This window comes from Haemaphysalis longicornis, unplaced genomic scaffold, assembly GCF_048455015.1.
Source record: "Haemaphysalis longicornis isolate Haplotype H1 unplaced genomic scaffold, Haemaphysalis longicornis Haplotype H1 scaffold_4, whole genome shotgun sequence".
Taxonomy (NCBI): Eukaryota; Metazoa; Arthropoda; class Arachnida; order Ixodida; family Ixodidae; genus Haemaphysalis; species Haemaphysalis longicornis.
The window spans coordinates 120,442,151-120,455,093 of NW_027526361.1; the positions used below are offsets into that span (position 1 = coordinate 120,442,151).

The 12,943-nt window shown below is 49.1% G+C and overlaps 1 protein-coding gene across 1 annotated transcript; it reads right to left on the minus strand.

Moving 5' to 3' along the window:
* Window positions 1–9,994: 9,994 nt before the first annotated feature.
* LOC144179973 (uncharacterized) lies at window positions 9,995–12,173 on the minus strand. The gene has a single exon (XM_077708388.1). The coding sequence runs from the start codon at window positions 11,861–11,863 to the stop codon at window positions 9,995–9,997; it is 1,869 nt and encodes a 622-aa protein (XP_077564514.1). The 5' UTR covers window positions 11,864–12,173.
* Between the last annotated feature and the right edge of the window lie 770 nt (window positions 12,174–12,943).

Sequence of the window (12,943 nt, forward strand, 5' to 3'; positions counted from 1 at the left end):
TCCCCCAAGTGTCCTCTGGTCTTGGCGATCAAACGAAAGAAAAGATGTAAAGAAAATGATAACAAAAATAATAGAAGGACACGTTCGGCAGCTGGTCAGTCTAGTGTTGTTAAAATCCCTACGCCAGAAAAAAGTGCGTAGGTGTCCTCGTTGATATATTGTTACGTGGTGGCAGGACAAAGGACATGGCACCTAGGCCACACATTGTGCTTGAATAGGCGGTTTTAGAAGGTCAGGGTGATGAGGCATATTTTAAACGTTTATAAATGTACAGGTGCCGTCATAAGTAAATTGAACAAACATTTGTGACTATCACAATATATTTGTCTTACTGGTTTGTTTTTGCAATTACCGGGCGAACGGTGTATTCTCACTATTTACAAGATGTCGGGCATGAGACAGAACCGCCGCAGGCTGCACACCTGCCCAGCTTCTTCGCCCTTTTTTTCATCCTCGTCGTCGTCTTGTAACATAACCCCGCCCTCGAGGGAGACCGTCCCGGTCTTGGTCTTGGTAGGTGAGCGAGTGTAGTGAGTACGAACGATGAAATGATAATACACAGTGAAGAAGTCGTTGCCACCACGGATGAGGATGAAGAGCTTAGTGAACACTGGCCCCGGAACAGCCATGCCCGCCGACATCGTGAAGCAATGTCCAAAGCACTTGAGAAGACGCAACGGCGAACGGGGCAGGGGCACGGCATCGTCGTCTTGTCTGGTCGCGGCTTCTCACGTCTCGGCTGATTACGGCTCATCATAGGCTGGGGCACGGGCTGGGGAACAGATACCGTGATGGCTCACCAGGGCTGGGGCATGCCGACGCGGTCCAAGCGCCTGGAGAAGATCGCTTCAGGAGCCAAGACGGCGCGATGCTGGGGCCAGGATGAAGATGATCCCCCCGCACACTCCACCAAACATGTTACGTGGTGGCAGGACAAAGGACAGAACAAAGGTTCTGTCTCATGGTGTCGGCCATGAGACAGAACCGGCGCAGGCTGCGCGCCTGCCCAGCTTCTTCACCCTTGTTCTCATCCTCATCGTCGTCTTGTAACAATATTGTAGGCTTTAACGCGCCGACGCAACGCAGGCAATGAGGCGCGCCGTAGTGGAGGGCTCCGGATTAATTTTGATCACGTTAGGCCAAAATCTTGTACACATGGGCGTTTTTGCTTTTCGCCTCCATCAGGAAAGCGGCCGCCGCGGCCGGTAATCGAACCGCAACCTCGTGCTCAGCAGCGCAATTAGGTCTCCTCGTGAATTTTATATGCTGCAATAAAGGTCTCAAGCTGCCGTGAAAGGTCGAAAAAAAGTTTATTTTGGTTTCATTAATCAAAATTACGTAACAAAATGGTGTGAGCCAAACGGGCGCTTCGCCGTTCAGTTCTGAAAACACGAAGTGTAAATGACGGCTGCTTCAACGATCAGTTCTAAAAACAAAAAAGTAGACTAATACAGTTGCCTTCTGCCTGTGTGTTGCGCTTGACAAACGAGCTCCTTAAAAGAGGTGTTTGAGAGCCGGTTTCGCTTCGCTGTCTGTCATTAAAAGAGATGGCGTGGAAAACACGCGTTCCACGTCAGCTGACGTCACATTTACAACGAAAACTGCCCTTGCGAGTCGGGAAAGCAAAGGAAAGCGGCTAGCGTTCGCTTTCCGTTAGGTCGGAATCGTTTAGGAACCAAGCTTGCAGCTTGCAGGCGCAGGCGTGACGGCAGTTCTATCACATGGGCTCCCCTGTTTTGGGTGGATTCTCGGACCAATATTTTAAGCCTTCGTGGACGCTGCTTCGGGCAAAGGCGTCCGCGTGTCTAGACAGGAGGGCCAGTATTGCAAAACGTCCTGGGGGAGGAGGGCGGAGAGCGAAGGGAGATGGGGCGTAAGCTGATATGCGGAATTTAGCAGTGAACACTATAGCACCGCGCCAGCGTCCCGATGACGGCGAGGTGGGATGCGATCACCGACGGTTCCGGACGCAAAAAACAAAAGTGAAGCGTGGGGAGATAGCTCGCAGCCGGGGCGAAGGCGCCGCCAAGGTAAAAAATTGTTGTTGGGAGAGATAGGGGGGGATGCCACCGCAGTAGTTCCCCACGACGGATACCAACGGCTTAGAGTCGCATTTATTAGGCGGAGAATCGCGACGAACTTCGTAGCAGCGCTGTATTTAAGGATATAATTGTAGTAGAATCGCTGCTTATAAATATACCGTGCTTGTAATCAGCCAACAGATTTTAACAGTACTGAGTTATTGTTAAATTCAAGGCTCCGGCTTACTAATGTATGAACTTGAGATGGTGGGATCTTTTGCGGATTTTTGCATATTTTGACAAAACAGGGCGTGGATGGCGAAGTGCGCTTTATTGTGGGAAAAATACATGTAATTCCATTCCATTCCATTCCGGACAAAAGGAGCTTAATTCCATTCCCATTCCATTCCTTCAAGTATTGCAGCCATTCCGTTCCCATTCCATTCCGGGGTCGTGAAAATGTGGAATGATTCCGGATTCATTCCAATTCCGGAGTGGTACCTCCGCAACACTGATATAAACATATACTTCAAACACTTAATTCCCTCGTTCCTTGTTGGAGTCCCTTGTTGGAGGTCCCGTAAAAACTGTTAGCCGGCATGCTTTAGACGTCACAGACATGACCTGTACACATGTATCACGCTGTTTTAAGGTGTACGTGTGGTCGTTCAAACATCCCGTCTTCGATAGCAGACATATATTTTGTACTTTAAGGCTGTCCTTTAGTTTAAACAACTTATAAATGGTTGTAGTCATCCCGGCGTTTGCGTACGTTCGTGATGACAGGATATATACAGACCTTATGTGCTATTTTTATATCGCGGCGTTTCACACAAGAGGAACTATATTATTTAACTGCCCTATTTTAAGAAGCTTTTTAAGCCGGTACACATGCTCATGTGTAGGTGTGGTCGGCTCAGCTCGCGTCATGTGGACGACTTTGACGTGCGTCATTTTAGACACGTGCCAGGACTTGCGGTTCTGATCTCACTAAACGCACTGACAGGGGATAATGGCCGGCAGCAATTGAAATGTGCACAAGAAAACTCTTACGAGCGGAGGGGGGATCGGCAATTGTTTCAGTAGAAGCTGCAAAATACGCTCATACCTTCACGCACTGCATAAGTGAAAAATCCGCAAAAAAAATTACAAATTGTTTTAAGGAGCCGAGAACTTCCGTTGAATGATAATGAACAAGTGAAATGTGAGCACAGGTCTTGAGAGGCGGGAAATGGCCGCAGGTACACGTATTACTACACCAGAGCAATAGCTAAGCGTAGTGCTTTTGAAATTTTGGGGGAGGAGATCGGACAGTTGAACTCTTCTACGGGCTATGAAGACAAAATACCGGCCTGTTCAGTGTGTAAGAACTAAGCTTTGGTTACTCAAGCAGCTCTATGGCCTGCGCAAAAGGTGTTTTAAAAACTGTAGTCTTGGGCTACATAAATGAAAAATGTTTAACCTCTCTGCGTGTCTGCCTATCTCTCCGTCTGTATGTCTGTCCCTCGATGCAGCCGCCCGGCCAAAAGTTACGACAATTCTGGAACGAGACATTTATATAGGCAATGCATTTCCAAACAACTAAATCCTGCGGTAGTCTTCATACATGGAAGCACTGTTATAAAGCATTAGGCCTATTTCACGCAAGACGTCAGCGCATAAGTAAAATTTGCATCGTTCTTCCAATAAAAATAGATGGCTGCTTGATTTTTGCGATAGCAAATAAAAAATACGCCATGAAGAAAATTTGACCTCAAAATAGAAAAAAGCGCTTGCGGCTACCTATTGTGGCAGTGTTTCAAGTTCAACAGTAACAAAAGGTTTCAGTAGATGGCGCTACCAACGGGCGACCCTATTCTGAGGAGTACGCCCGCTCAGAAGGAAACGACCACCAAGTATATAGCTTTTAATTTCAAAACTGAATTCACTTGAGCAAACCTGTGTTTATCGGAAGAACGAAACCAGAAGGGGAGAGCGTGTGAGATGGACAGGAAAGAGAAAAAAGGCATTGACGTCGCAGCGGCTGCAGAAGACTATTATCTTTCGGCGACATTTTCAGAGAAGGGAGCAGACACGCGTAAAATTTATTTTACGCAGCAAAGCGCAAGAAATAGAACAAAAATTCAAATTGTTAGCCTTCACGACGGCAGGAGTGCCGCACTGGCGGCAAGACTAAAAGAAAGTTATCAGTATGTTCACAACGTTAACCATCAATTGTACGATCAGACAAAACTATCGGCCCCACTACAATCGCACAGGTATGTTTCTTGGCGGTGGTTTTGGTCGAGTGACCGCCAATTGCAAAAACAAGATTGTGGCACGTCATAGAGCCCTCGCCAGAAGGTTGCCGGGGAGCCACCACGGCTGCATGTGTTTTCCGTGATATGCGATAAAATTGTTGTCGCTCCTATCAGGAAAAAGTGGTCTTTTAATGAAACAAACTTGTATTTTATCTTTATGGCTGCTTGAAAGAGGTTTACGGGCCTCTTTGTTCAGTCAAATCTCCCCTGGTTGCCCTTGATCAGAGTATCTGGCTTTGGTCAGGTCTCGCTTCGGCTTTGGCGAAACTGTGTCATATTGCGATCGAGGTAATGGCCCCTCAGATTCAATGCTACGAAAACAGAATAAGCTGCCTTTATCACGAGCAAGACCGGATAAGAAACAGCCGAACGTCGTCATTTACTCCCACACTCAAAAATTAATAAAAGGTGGAGTGAATGCTTTCGGATATGTCATAACGCCTCATCATCATCGCCAGCAAATATTAGACTTCGAGTGCGATCATTATCTTATATTGCCGATGCAGAACACGGAGGGCAGTATCTCTCTCTCTTTTCCTCTGAAACATGCACATGCTGAGAGAGGCAAAACAAGAGCAAAGATAGGGGCAACGGTTTTTAGAAATTTGCTCACTGATAATTGTTTATTGTCGACTATGATTTCTCAGTGAAGAACGGAAGAACTATATATTGAAATTATTAGTGAGACGTGCCACAGGTGAAATCTGCCGGATCGTAAACGGAAACGCGAAGTACCTGTCGGTGGAGTCAAGAGTTTGCGCTGGAGGTAGGGCAATTACTGATACCCTACAAGCTTTAGATGCGCTCCGAGTACACTAACCAGCGCATACACTGAACAGCCGTCCACACGTGTTCGATTTCCAGCTTTTGAGGTCGTCATTTGTTCATTTAAACATCCTGTTTCAGTTAGTGCCCACAATTTGACCTTCCACTTCGAACTACCAAAAAAAAAGTTGCCGTAATTCGATTTCCTGGCGATTGGGTACCTCCCGGGTAAGTTTACCTGTACAGAATTTAGGTTTTTTTTAGTGCGTTCAAAAATAAAATTATAGGAGGAAGCTATGCGTAAAGGAACTTGTATCAAGCAAACGTATTTTTTTAGCTATTACACGAGCTCTTGTGTAAATGTCGCGACAAACAATACTGAAATGTATAAGGCTCTCATCATTCAAACGCTTCAGCTTGCATAAATTTTCTTGGCGCCTAAAAGATGGCGCCTAAAAGTTCCACGTCTTTGTTCCTGTATGTTGGAGGGTCATGCAGTCACAAAGATTGCAGGCGTGGTCAACTACAACGATGGGGCCTCGTGCTTTCGTACATCCCGGAGTCGCTGTGCACTGGGGTCTCATGACATTGAAACCTTCCCCTCAATGAACTTGAGCCTGCCATTGTTGTGTAGGATTGTATCCATATTTTTGGTAGAAATAATTTTTACGGGGTCGCTGGAGCTCTGCAATGTTTATCATGGCGTGGAATGGTTTCCCTTTGAAGGGGGGAAGCGGGGTGTGCGTGTCTTTATTTGTCTGTTTGGGGGCGCCTGTTTGGGGGCGCCTGTTTTTTTTTCAAACGGGGTTTGATGGCACCTGTGATTTTTTTTTACATGCACTGTCTTGGTGCTAGGAGACTGGTTTCTCGGATTTCTTAAAATACGGTAGGAATACAAAAGAAGAGGACCTATTCATACTCATTATCACCAGAATCCTATTTAGGACGACTGCTGCGTGAAGGCCTCTCCCATTGACCTTCACGGCACTGTTGTCCTGCGCGTCCCGAGGTCGTTCTTTCCTTCGAATATTTTCATTTTATTCCTCCGTCGAGTAAATGCCCGTCCCCTTCTTCTAGACCCGTCTATTCATGTTCATTCTGTTACGCTGGTTGTCCACCCTTTGTTGGGTCGTCTCACGGTAAAAATTGTGACCTTGATAACTGCCTGATATGCTGTCCTAAGTATGGTGTTTGGTTCACTTTCTTTGGTGCGGGTTAATTTGTGGTACGGCAGGCTGCGCAATGTAACTGGGCATGGACAGTGGTTGCATGAGTCTTATCGTTTCTTTTCCTTTTTCTCGCTCTTCTCTTCGTTGGACGTTTTGCGTGTGGTCAATATTTGGTTAAAGATTTGCTGTTTTTGGCGATTGCGAGTTGGGAACTACCCGCTTATCTAGAACCCCACCGAGCATTCCTACGCGGCGGTTCTCTGGGAGTATATACGAACCTGTTTTTAGGGTGATTTTGAACTTGGCCGCGTGGCGCCATCCCTTGTTTAGCAAACTGATCTTGCAGCGGAGATAAAACCGTGGGAATATTAAAAACAGTTTTGAAAACTTTTGGGACTAGATTCTCTATAGTGGGCTTTATTTTAGCAATTTTCGACGTATAATCTATGCCTTGATTTCTCAGAGACGGCCCTTCATTCTTCGTCCCCGGTTTTAGTAAGGTCACCCACTGTTGGTGCCGGCATAAGTCCCGGTGAAAAACACAGCGCGGTGGCTGATTGGGTGAGGCATTACTCTGCTGAGCCCAAGCACGCTGGTTCGATTCCCTGCTGCGGCGGCCATTTCTCTGATGAAAGCAGGAAACAATTAAACGCCACAATGTCGAGATTTTGGCGCAAGTTAAATCCTAAAGTGGTCAACATTCTTCCGGATCCTTCCCCTACGACATGCCTCGTAGCCAACGGGAACCTTCGGGGCATGAATTACCCGAAATGTATATTTTTGATCTCCTGGTGGAAACACGCTTTGGTGTGATGGTGCAAGTTGCGGGCACGGCTGGAGACCGTGTCGGCCGAGCATGTTACTACCGACTGGGCATAGAACAAACTCTACCGCGCAGGCGCGGCACCTGGTGAAAACGCGTGTCCTTTCGGTCGTATCCGAAGTTGTATCATTGTTATTTTTTGCAAATATCTGTTGCCGTAGCGTCACATTACAGGTTCAGCGGAGCCTTCATATCATGCTGCCTCACTTGTAACTTCCAGGTTACAGCGGTGACGGATTTCCGTGGACGCCTGATGAGCACGGCTGATAGCGGACGGCTAGGAGCCACGTTGGAATCGAAAAATCAGCCTAATACGCTGTCGCGTTAATGAAGTCACCTGTCGTTGCACTGACTCGCCTCTGCAGCTCGTCATCGTGCGGACGATTTTCCGATATAATAAGGCATATGCAATCCCTTTGGGTTGCGATCAGTGTGGAGGCGTTCTGATGGAGGGGAAAAGCAAAAACGCCCGTGTGTTCGAGATTTCGGCGCACGTTAAAGATCCCCAGGTGGTCAAAATTAATCCGGAGCCCCCCACTAGGGCGCGCCTGATCGCTTGCGTTATGTCGGCGCGTTAAACACTACAGTCAATCATTATTAATGCATTAGCGGTTGATTGGAGGATTGAAAATTGAAATGTTAACAAAAACCGCATGGCGAATACTATACTCCCTAATTGGAAATTTGTGCGCAGCGCGAACTATATTCTTCTCGCTTACGGCGGATATCGGCTGCGTCCGAGGAAGTGATCGCGGGATCAGCGAACACAAGCTGGCGCATGCTTCTCAGCCGTTATCTGGCAGCACTTCGCGGAAATTACCTTACAGTACCGCATCCTTCGCCGTCCTGGTCCAGGATTCGAACCCGGGACTACCGCCTATCTAGGTCAGTCGGTGGTGCCGGGTTCGAATCCTGGACGAGAACGTATTTTTCCTCAACTGCGAAAATTCTCAGAAAACTGAAATTTCAACTTCAACTTCAACTTCAACTCACCTAAACCGAAAAGATTCTTCTAAAAAAGCTGTACAGCTTTACTTTATAGCCGTACGGCTGCATTGAGGTGAATGTCAAATTTTCCTTCTCGGAATACTAGTATAGCTGAAATTAATTTTTCTGTCGTTGAAAGTGGAGGGTGGTCTGCTGACTTCTTAAAAAGGTTTAGAACGCCTTTATTTGCGGTCATTTATCCCCTGGTTTATCGGGACGAGAGTGCTGGCGGCTTTCATCACATCAGTCATCATCTTTGCAAAAATTAACAGTCGCTTAGCTCGTCTATGCGAGGATATACATAGCATCAGCTAAGGTTCAGCTGGTTGTTCGTAGCTTTCCTGGTTCTCTAGGATTACCTTGATTATCACCCGGTGGCTTGTTTGGCTTTGGTATTAGGACTGTCTTGGCGGTCTTCCATTGCTGTGGTAATTTTCCGTCTTTCCAGCACCGGTTGAAATATTTAGTGAGGGCGGATACTGCCGTATCACTTAAATTTCTCAGTGCCTTGTTGGTGATCTGGTCTATCCCGGGCGCCGACTTGCAATTGATCGATTGGAGCACCGCACGCACTTCCCACTCCTCTATCTGCGTCTAGGAGTGCGTTGTCCGCGCCGGTGTATACCGGTAACGGATCCACCGGCGTTTCCGGGAGATATTTGTTGTTGAGGCGCTTTTTCACCTCGTCTTCGCCCAGTTCTGTGACTGCCTTGTGCAGGGTTCTGTTGAGTATGTATTGTTGGGTTCCTTTGGTTTGTTGCTCATCCAGCAGGTGCCGTAGTAGTTTCCAGGTCTTGCCCTTGTGTAACTGGCCGTCTGCTTCTTGACATACAGCGTGCCACTGCTGCCGGCACACCACCTTACTGTGTTTTTCGATTTCGATGTTAAGTTGTGCTATTCTTTTCCTTAGTTTCCTGTTGTGGCGTTGTCGTTTCCAGCGATTTTTAAGTGAGTTTCAGGCTTCCATGAGGTGCGCTAGGCGGCTGTCGATTTGCACGCCGTCTGCTTCGGCGTCGACCGTTTGCGTGGCGCTCTGGATCGTGCCGTTGAGCAGGTTCGCCCATGTCTCAATGTCTTCTATGGTTTCCGGGCCGTTGGCTTCTAATTTCTGTCTGTAGTCATGCCAATCCACAATGTGCTGTTGTCTGCTTTTCTTGATGTTGCCTCGGATGGGTATCTCTATCTCGAGGATCTTGTGGTCGCTTCCCAGTGTCTCCTCGGTGTTTCTCCATTTCACCCTTAGTGGCCTCGTGGTTTCGCCCAGAAACGTCAGGTCCGGGTTTGTGTCCCGCTGCGTTGATGTTAGTGCGTTTCTTGTTGTGGTTTCCAGGTCGTTAATCAGCTGGTAGCCCATTTCTGTCATGTCGTCCAACAGGTGCTGTCCCTTCTCGGTGGTTTCGGGGTAACCCCAGAGTCTGTGCTGTGCGTTGAAGTCCCCTGCAATGAAATTGATGTTGTCCCCCGCGATCTGCTTCGTCTTCTGGATGAGTGCCTTAAACTTTTGCTTGTGTTGCCTTGGGTTGCTGTAGAGGTTGACTACCGTGATGCTCGTGCGCCTTTTGCGTTTGCCGGCCACGATTTCAGTTGTCACGTCTTCAATAGCGCTGCGTGGCACGAGATCGTGTTCTATTACTATGAGTCCCTTCTTCACCAGGGTGCAGACTCCCCTCCCCTTTTTCGATCCCGTGTCATGGGCGCTTGGGGGGGATTTCGCAAACGATCTGTACCCTGGTAGCGTCGGTGCTTCGTTGCTAAGCGTTTCTTGTATGATGATGACGTCCGGCGTATTTTCGGCTTGTAGTATGTATTGTTGAAGCTGTGCTTTCTTCTTCTGAAAGCCGTTGGAGTTCCATTGCCATATTATTAATTTTCCGCTGCGCTGATTTCGTGCTTGGTGGTTACCTTGATCCTTTTTAGCTGTGCTATCCATTATGGTTGGGTTAGGTTCAGCGCTCGTTGTGGTATAATGCCTGCTGCAACGAGTGCTTGGATGATTACGTCCATCTTGCGATCGAGTGCGTCGACTTTCTGCTCGAGTGCTCCGACTGTCTGGTCTAGGCGGTCTATTTTCGCCTCCAGTTGGTCCTGGCGTTCTTCGAGTCTATCCAGCCTCATGTTGACCCGTCTTTCCCGTGCGACTTCGAGCGCCCTCCGTTTTGGTGCTGGTCCGTACGGTCTGTCTGCCTCTCCCGTTTCGGTTTCGGCGTTGTCGTTGTTCTCCGCGCTAGGTTGTGCTTCCATCTCGATGTTATCTTTTTCCTCCTCCGGTGCCGGGGGTTGCGGGGTTGTTTCTTGTAATCTTGGCTGGGGCGAGTGCTCCCTCAGCTTCAGCGCTTGATTGTTCTGCGCATCGAGGAATGAGTTCAGCCTTGCAGTTAGCTCGGCTAGGCTCCTCTTCAGCTGCTCATTTTCTTGTCGTAACGCTCTGTTAATTTGGTCTAGCGCTGCATTGGTGTGTACCGTTTCTTGGGTCTTGGCGGCTTGGGCCCAGTTGAGCTGTCGCGCCGGTTGTTGTCTTCCTTGGTTGCAGTACATCTTCTCTTGCGAGGTAATTCCCCGGCTCGTGGAGCGGCCTCTGCTTTTATCGCGTTTCCTCGAACGGCTGCGCCCTCTCCGGGTTCCAGGCGTCTCGCCTTGCTTTTGTTGCTGTTGTTTCCATTGTCCTCGCGAGGGCGGGGGCAATTCTGGGAAATCCACTTGCGATAGTGATGACCTTTCATTGTTCTTCTTTGCCCATCTGCGCTGAGTGACGACAAAGGGCACTTTGTATTTGCGTGTGCAGCCTTCCGTCCCCGTGGCGTGAGCTCCGTTGCACAGCTTGCAACGTGGCTTGCATTGCCCGGCGTGGTCGGGTGCCGGGTTCGGTGCGCCGCACGCGAAGCAAATTTTGGTCTCCGGCGTGGGACACACGTCGGCGCGATGTCCGATCCTCCCACATGTTCTGCACACGTCGTAGTGCTGCTTGTAGAGTCCGCACGGAACTCTGCACGGGCCGTACTTGACACTCCTCGGAACCTTCGTCCCTTGAAATAAAATGACCACCGATGTTGTATTGCCAATTCTGTGTGCTTCCAGCGCTAATGGGTTGGCCGGGTGCACAATGTCGTTCTGTATGTGTTCGTCCGTGGCGTCCAGCGCTATGCCTCTGATGACTCCCTTCGCCGTACCGTGAGGGGCGGTACGGTAAGCGTATGTTTCGTAGTTCTTGCCCCCGATGTACAGGGAGCGTACGTTTGCATATTTGTTTGCTCGATCTTCATCTGGTGTGCTTACCACGATGATGTTTTGCGTCGGGTTTGTGCAAATGGTGTCCGCCATGGCCACGGTTTTGGCAACGCTCGCTGCTGTGATAACTGCCGATAGGACTACGTCAACCTCGAGCCTTGCGAGGCAGAGTCCTCCCCTTGGTCTCATGATGACTTTCCGCTCCTCCTTCGGTAGATTTACCGGTAGGCGCGATGCTTTGGTAACCCTTGCTACGATTCGCTTTGCTTGACTCTCACTGAACTGCGAGGTTGACTTGCTGTTTTGAGTGTCCTTGCTAGCCTGGGGCTGAAGTTGGACTTGACTTACTTGCTTCGTTGCGGTGAATTTCCAACCTGCGGTGTCTCTCGGGTTCAGGTCGCTGCCTTGGACCGCGATAACGGTGCGGCCGGCGTTGTTGAGTACCTCCGTCGTCCTCGACGGCGTGGTGGTGTTGTTGCTCTCGTCGGCGCCAAGTTCCATGTCCTCCATGGCGAGGGCCGCAAAACGGTTGTGGGTGACAGCAGCGTTGGGTTGAGATGATGTCGAGGCCATCTTCGGAGTTGAGGAGCCGAGCGCGGCGAGCGCCGGGGCTGCCGGCGTTTCCGGGCGGCCGGCGCAGCTGTGCGCCGCGGCTGTACTCGAGCTAAGCCTAGGCGAGGCCAGTTAGGCTTAGTTCCGCGCTCACCGGTAATCGGCGAAAATTCGGAACTCACTCGGTAAACCGGGCCAAAAATGGTGTCAGTAGAGTCCAGAGATGTTCACGGACATAATGGAGTTGAAATCCGGTCGCTCAAAGTCAATTAACTCGGCGCAATTAGTGAAATCTGCGGAGCTCATGCGGAGCACGTCTGCTCTCCACGGCGACCGCAGCGCCCCCCCCCCCCCCCTTGCCTTTGAAAGATTCCGTTGCTGTTCCCATGTATACTGTCTCCGAAAAACTGCAGAAATCAAGAAAGACCAGCTACAGCAATAGTGAACCAGATATAAACTCCGGCATTAGAGATTTTTGGCGAGATTCAGCAATCACGCAGCCGTCATTATGTAAGCGGAAAACTTGCCTGCGGGCAGGCATAAAGCCTTGATCCTGTAGGCAGTTTTCATGATCTTATTCTGTGTAGTCGTGGGAAACAACTGGGATCCTCGTGTAAGTCGCCAGGTATGAGCGGGGCACAGGAGCTCACACCACTTCAGGAGATAAGGTAGATTTACGCAGATCACGCCTCACCGCCGCAAGAGACAATACAATTACAATAAGACTTCCTTGATCAACCCATACGTCAGAACTTTCTCCTCTGTCGTCGACACGACTTTCGAAGCTGCGGGTTCGCTCTCCAGACAGTGAGCTGGTACTGGCAATTAAAACACAGCCGGAATTCAGAAACTACGTTTCTTTTTGTAGTGGTGGTGGGGGGGATGGTGTTTATCAACGGATGGATCTAGCCTTGCGTGATATGCCGGCAATTGCTACCCCTATAAACACTTTCTTGCCGCTATGCGCGGGAAATTACCAGGAGTCACTTGATCAGCACATTTTTGACGCTATGCGCGGGAAATCAACAAGAGTCACTTAGGCGTGCGTTGCTTAAAAAACCCGACGATCAGGCGCGAAATGTCTCTCCTGGAGATTCAATG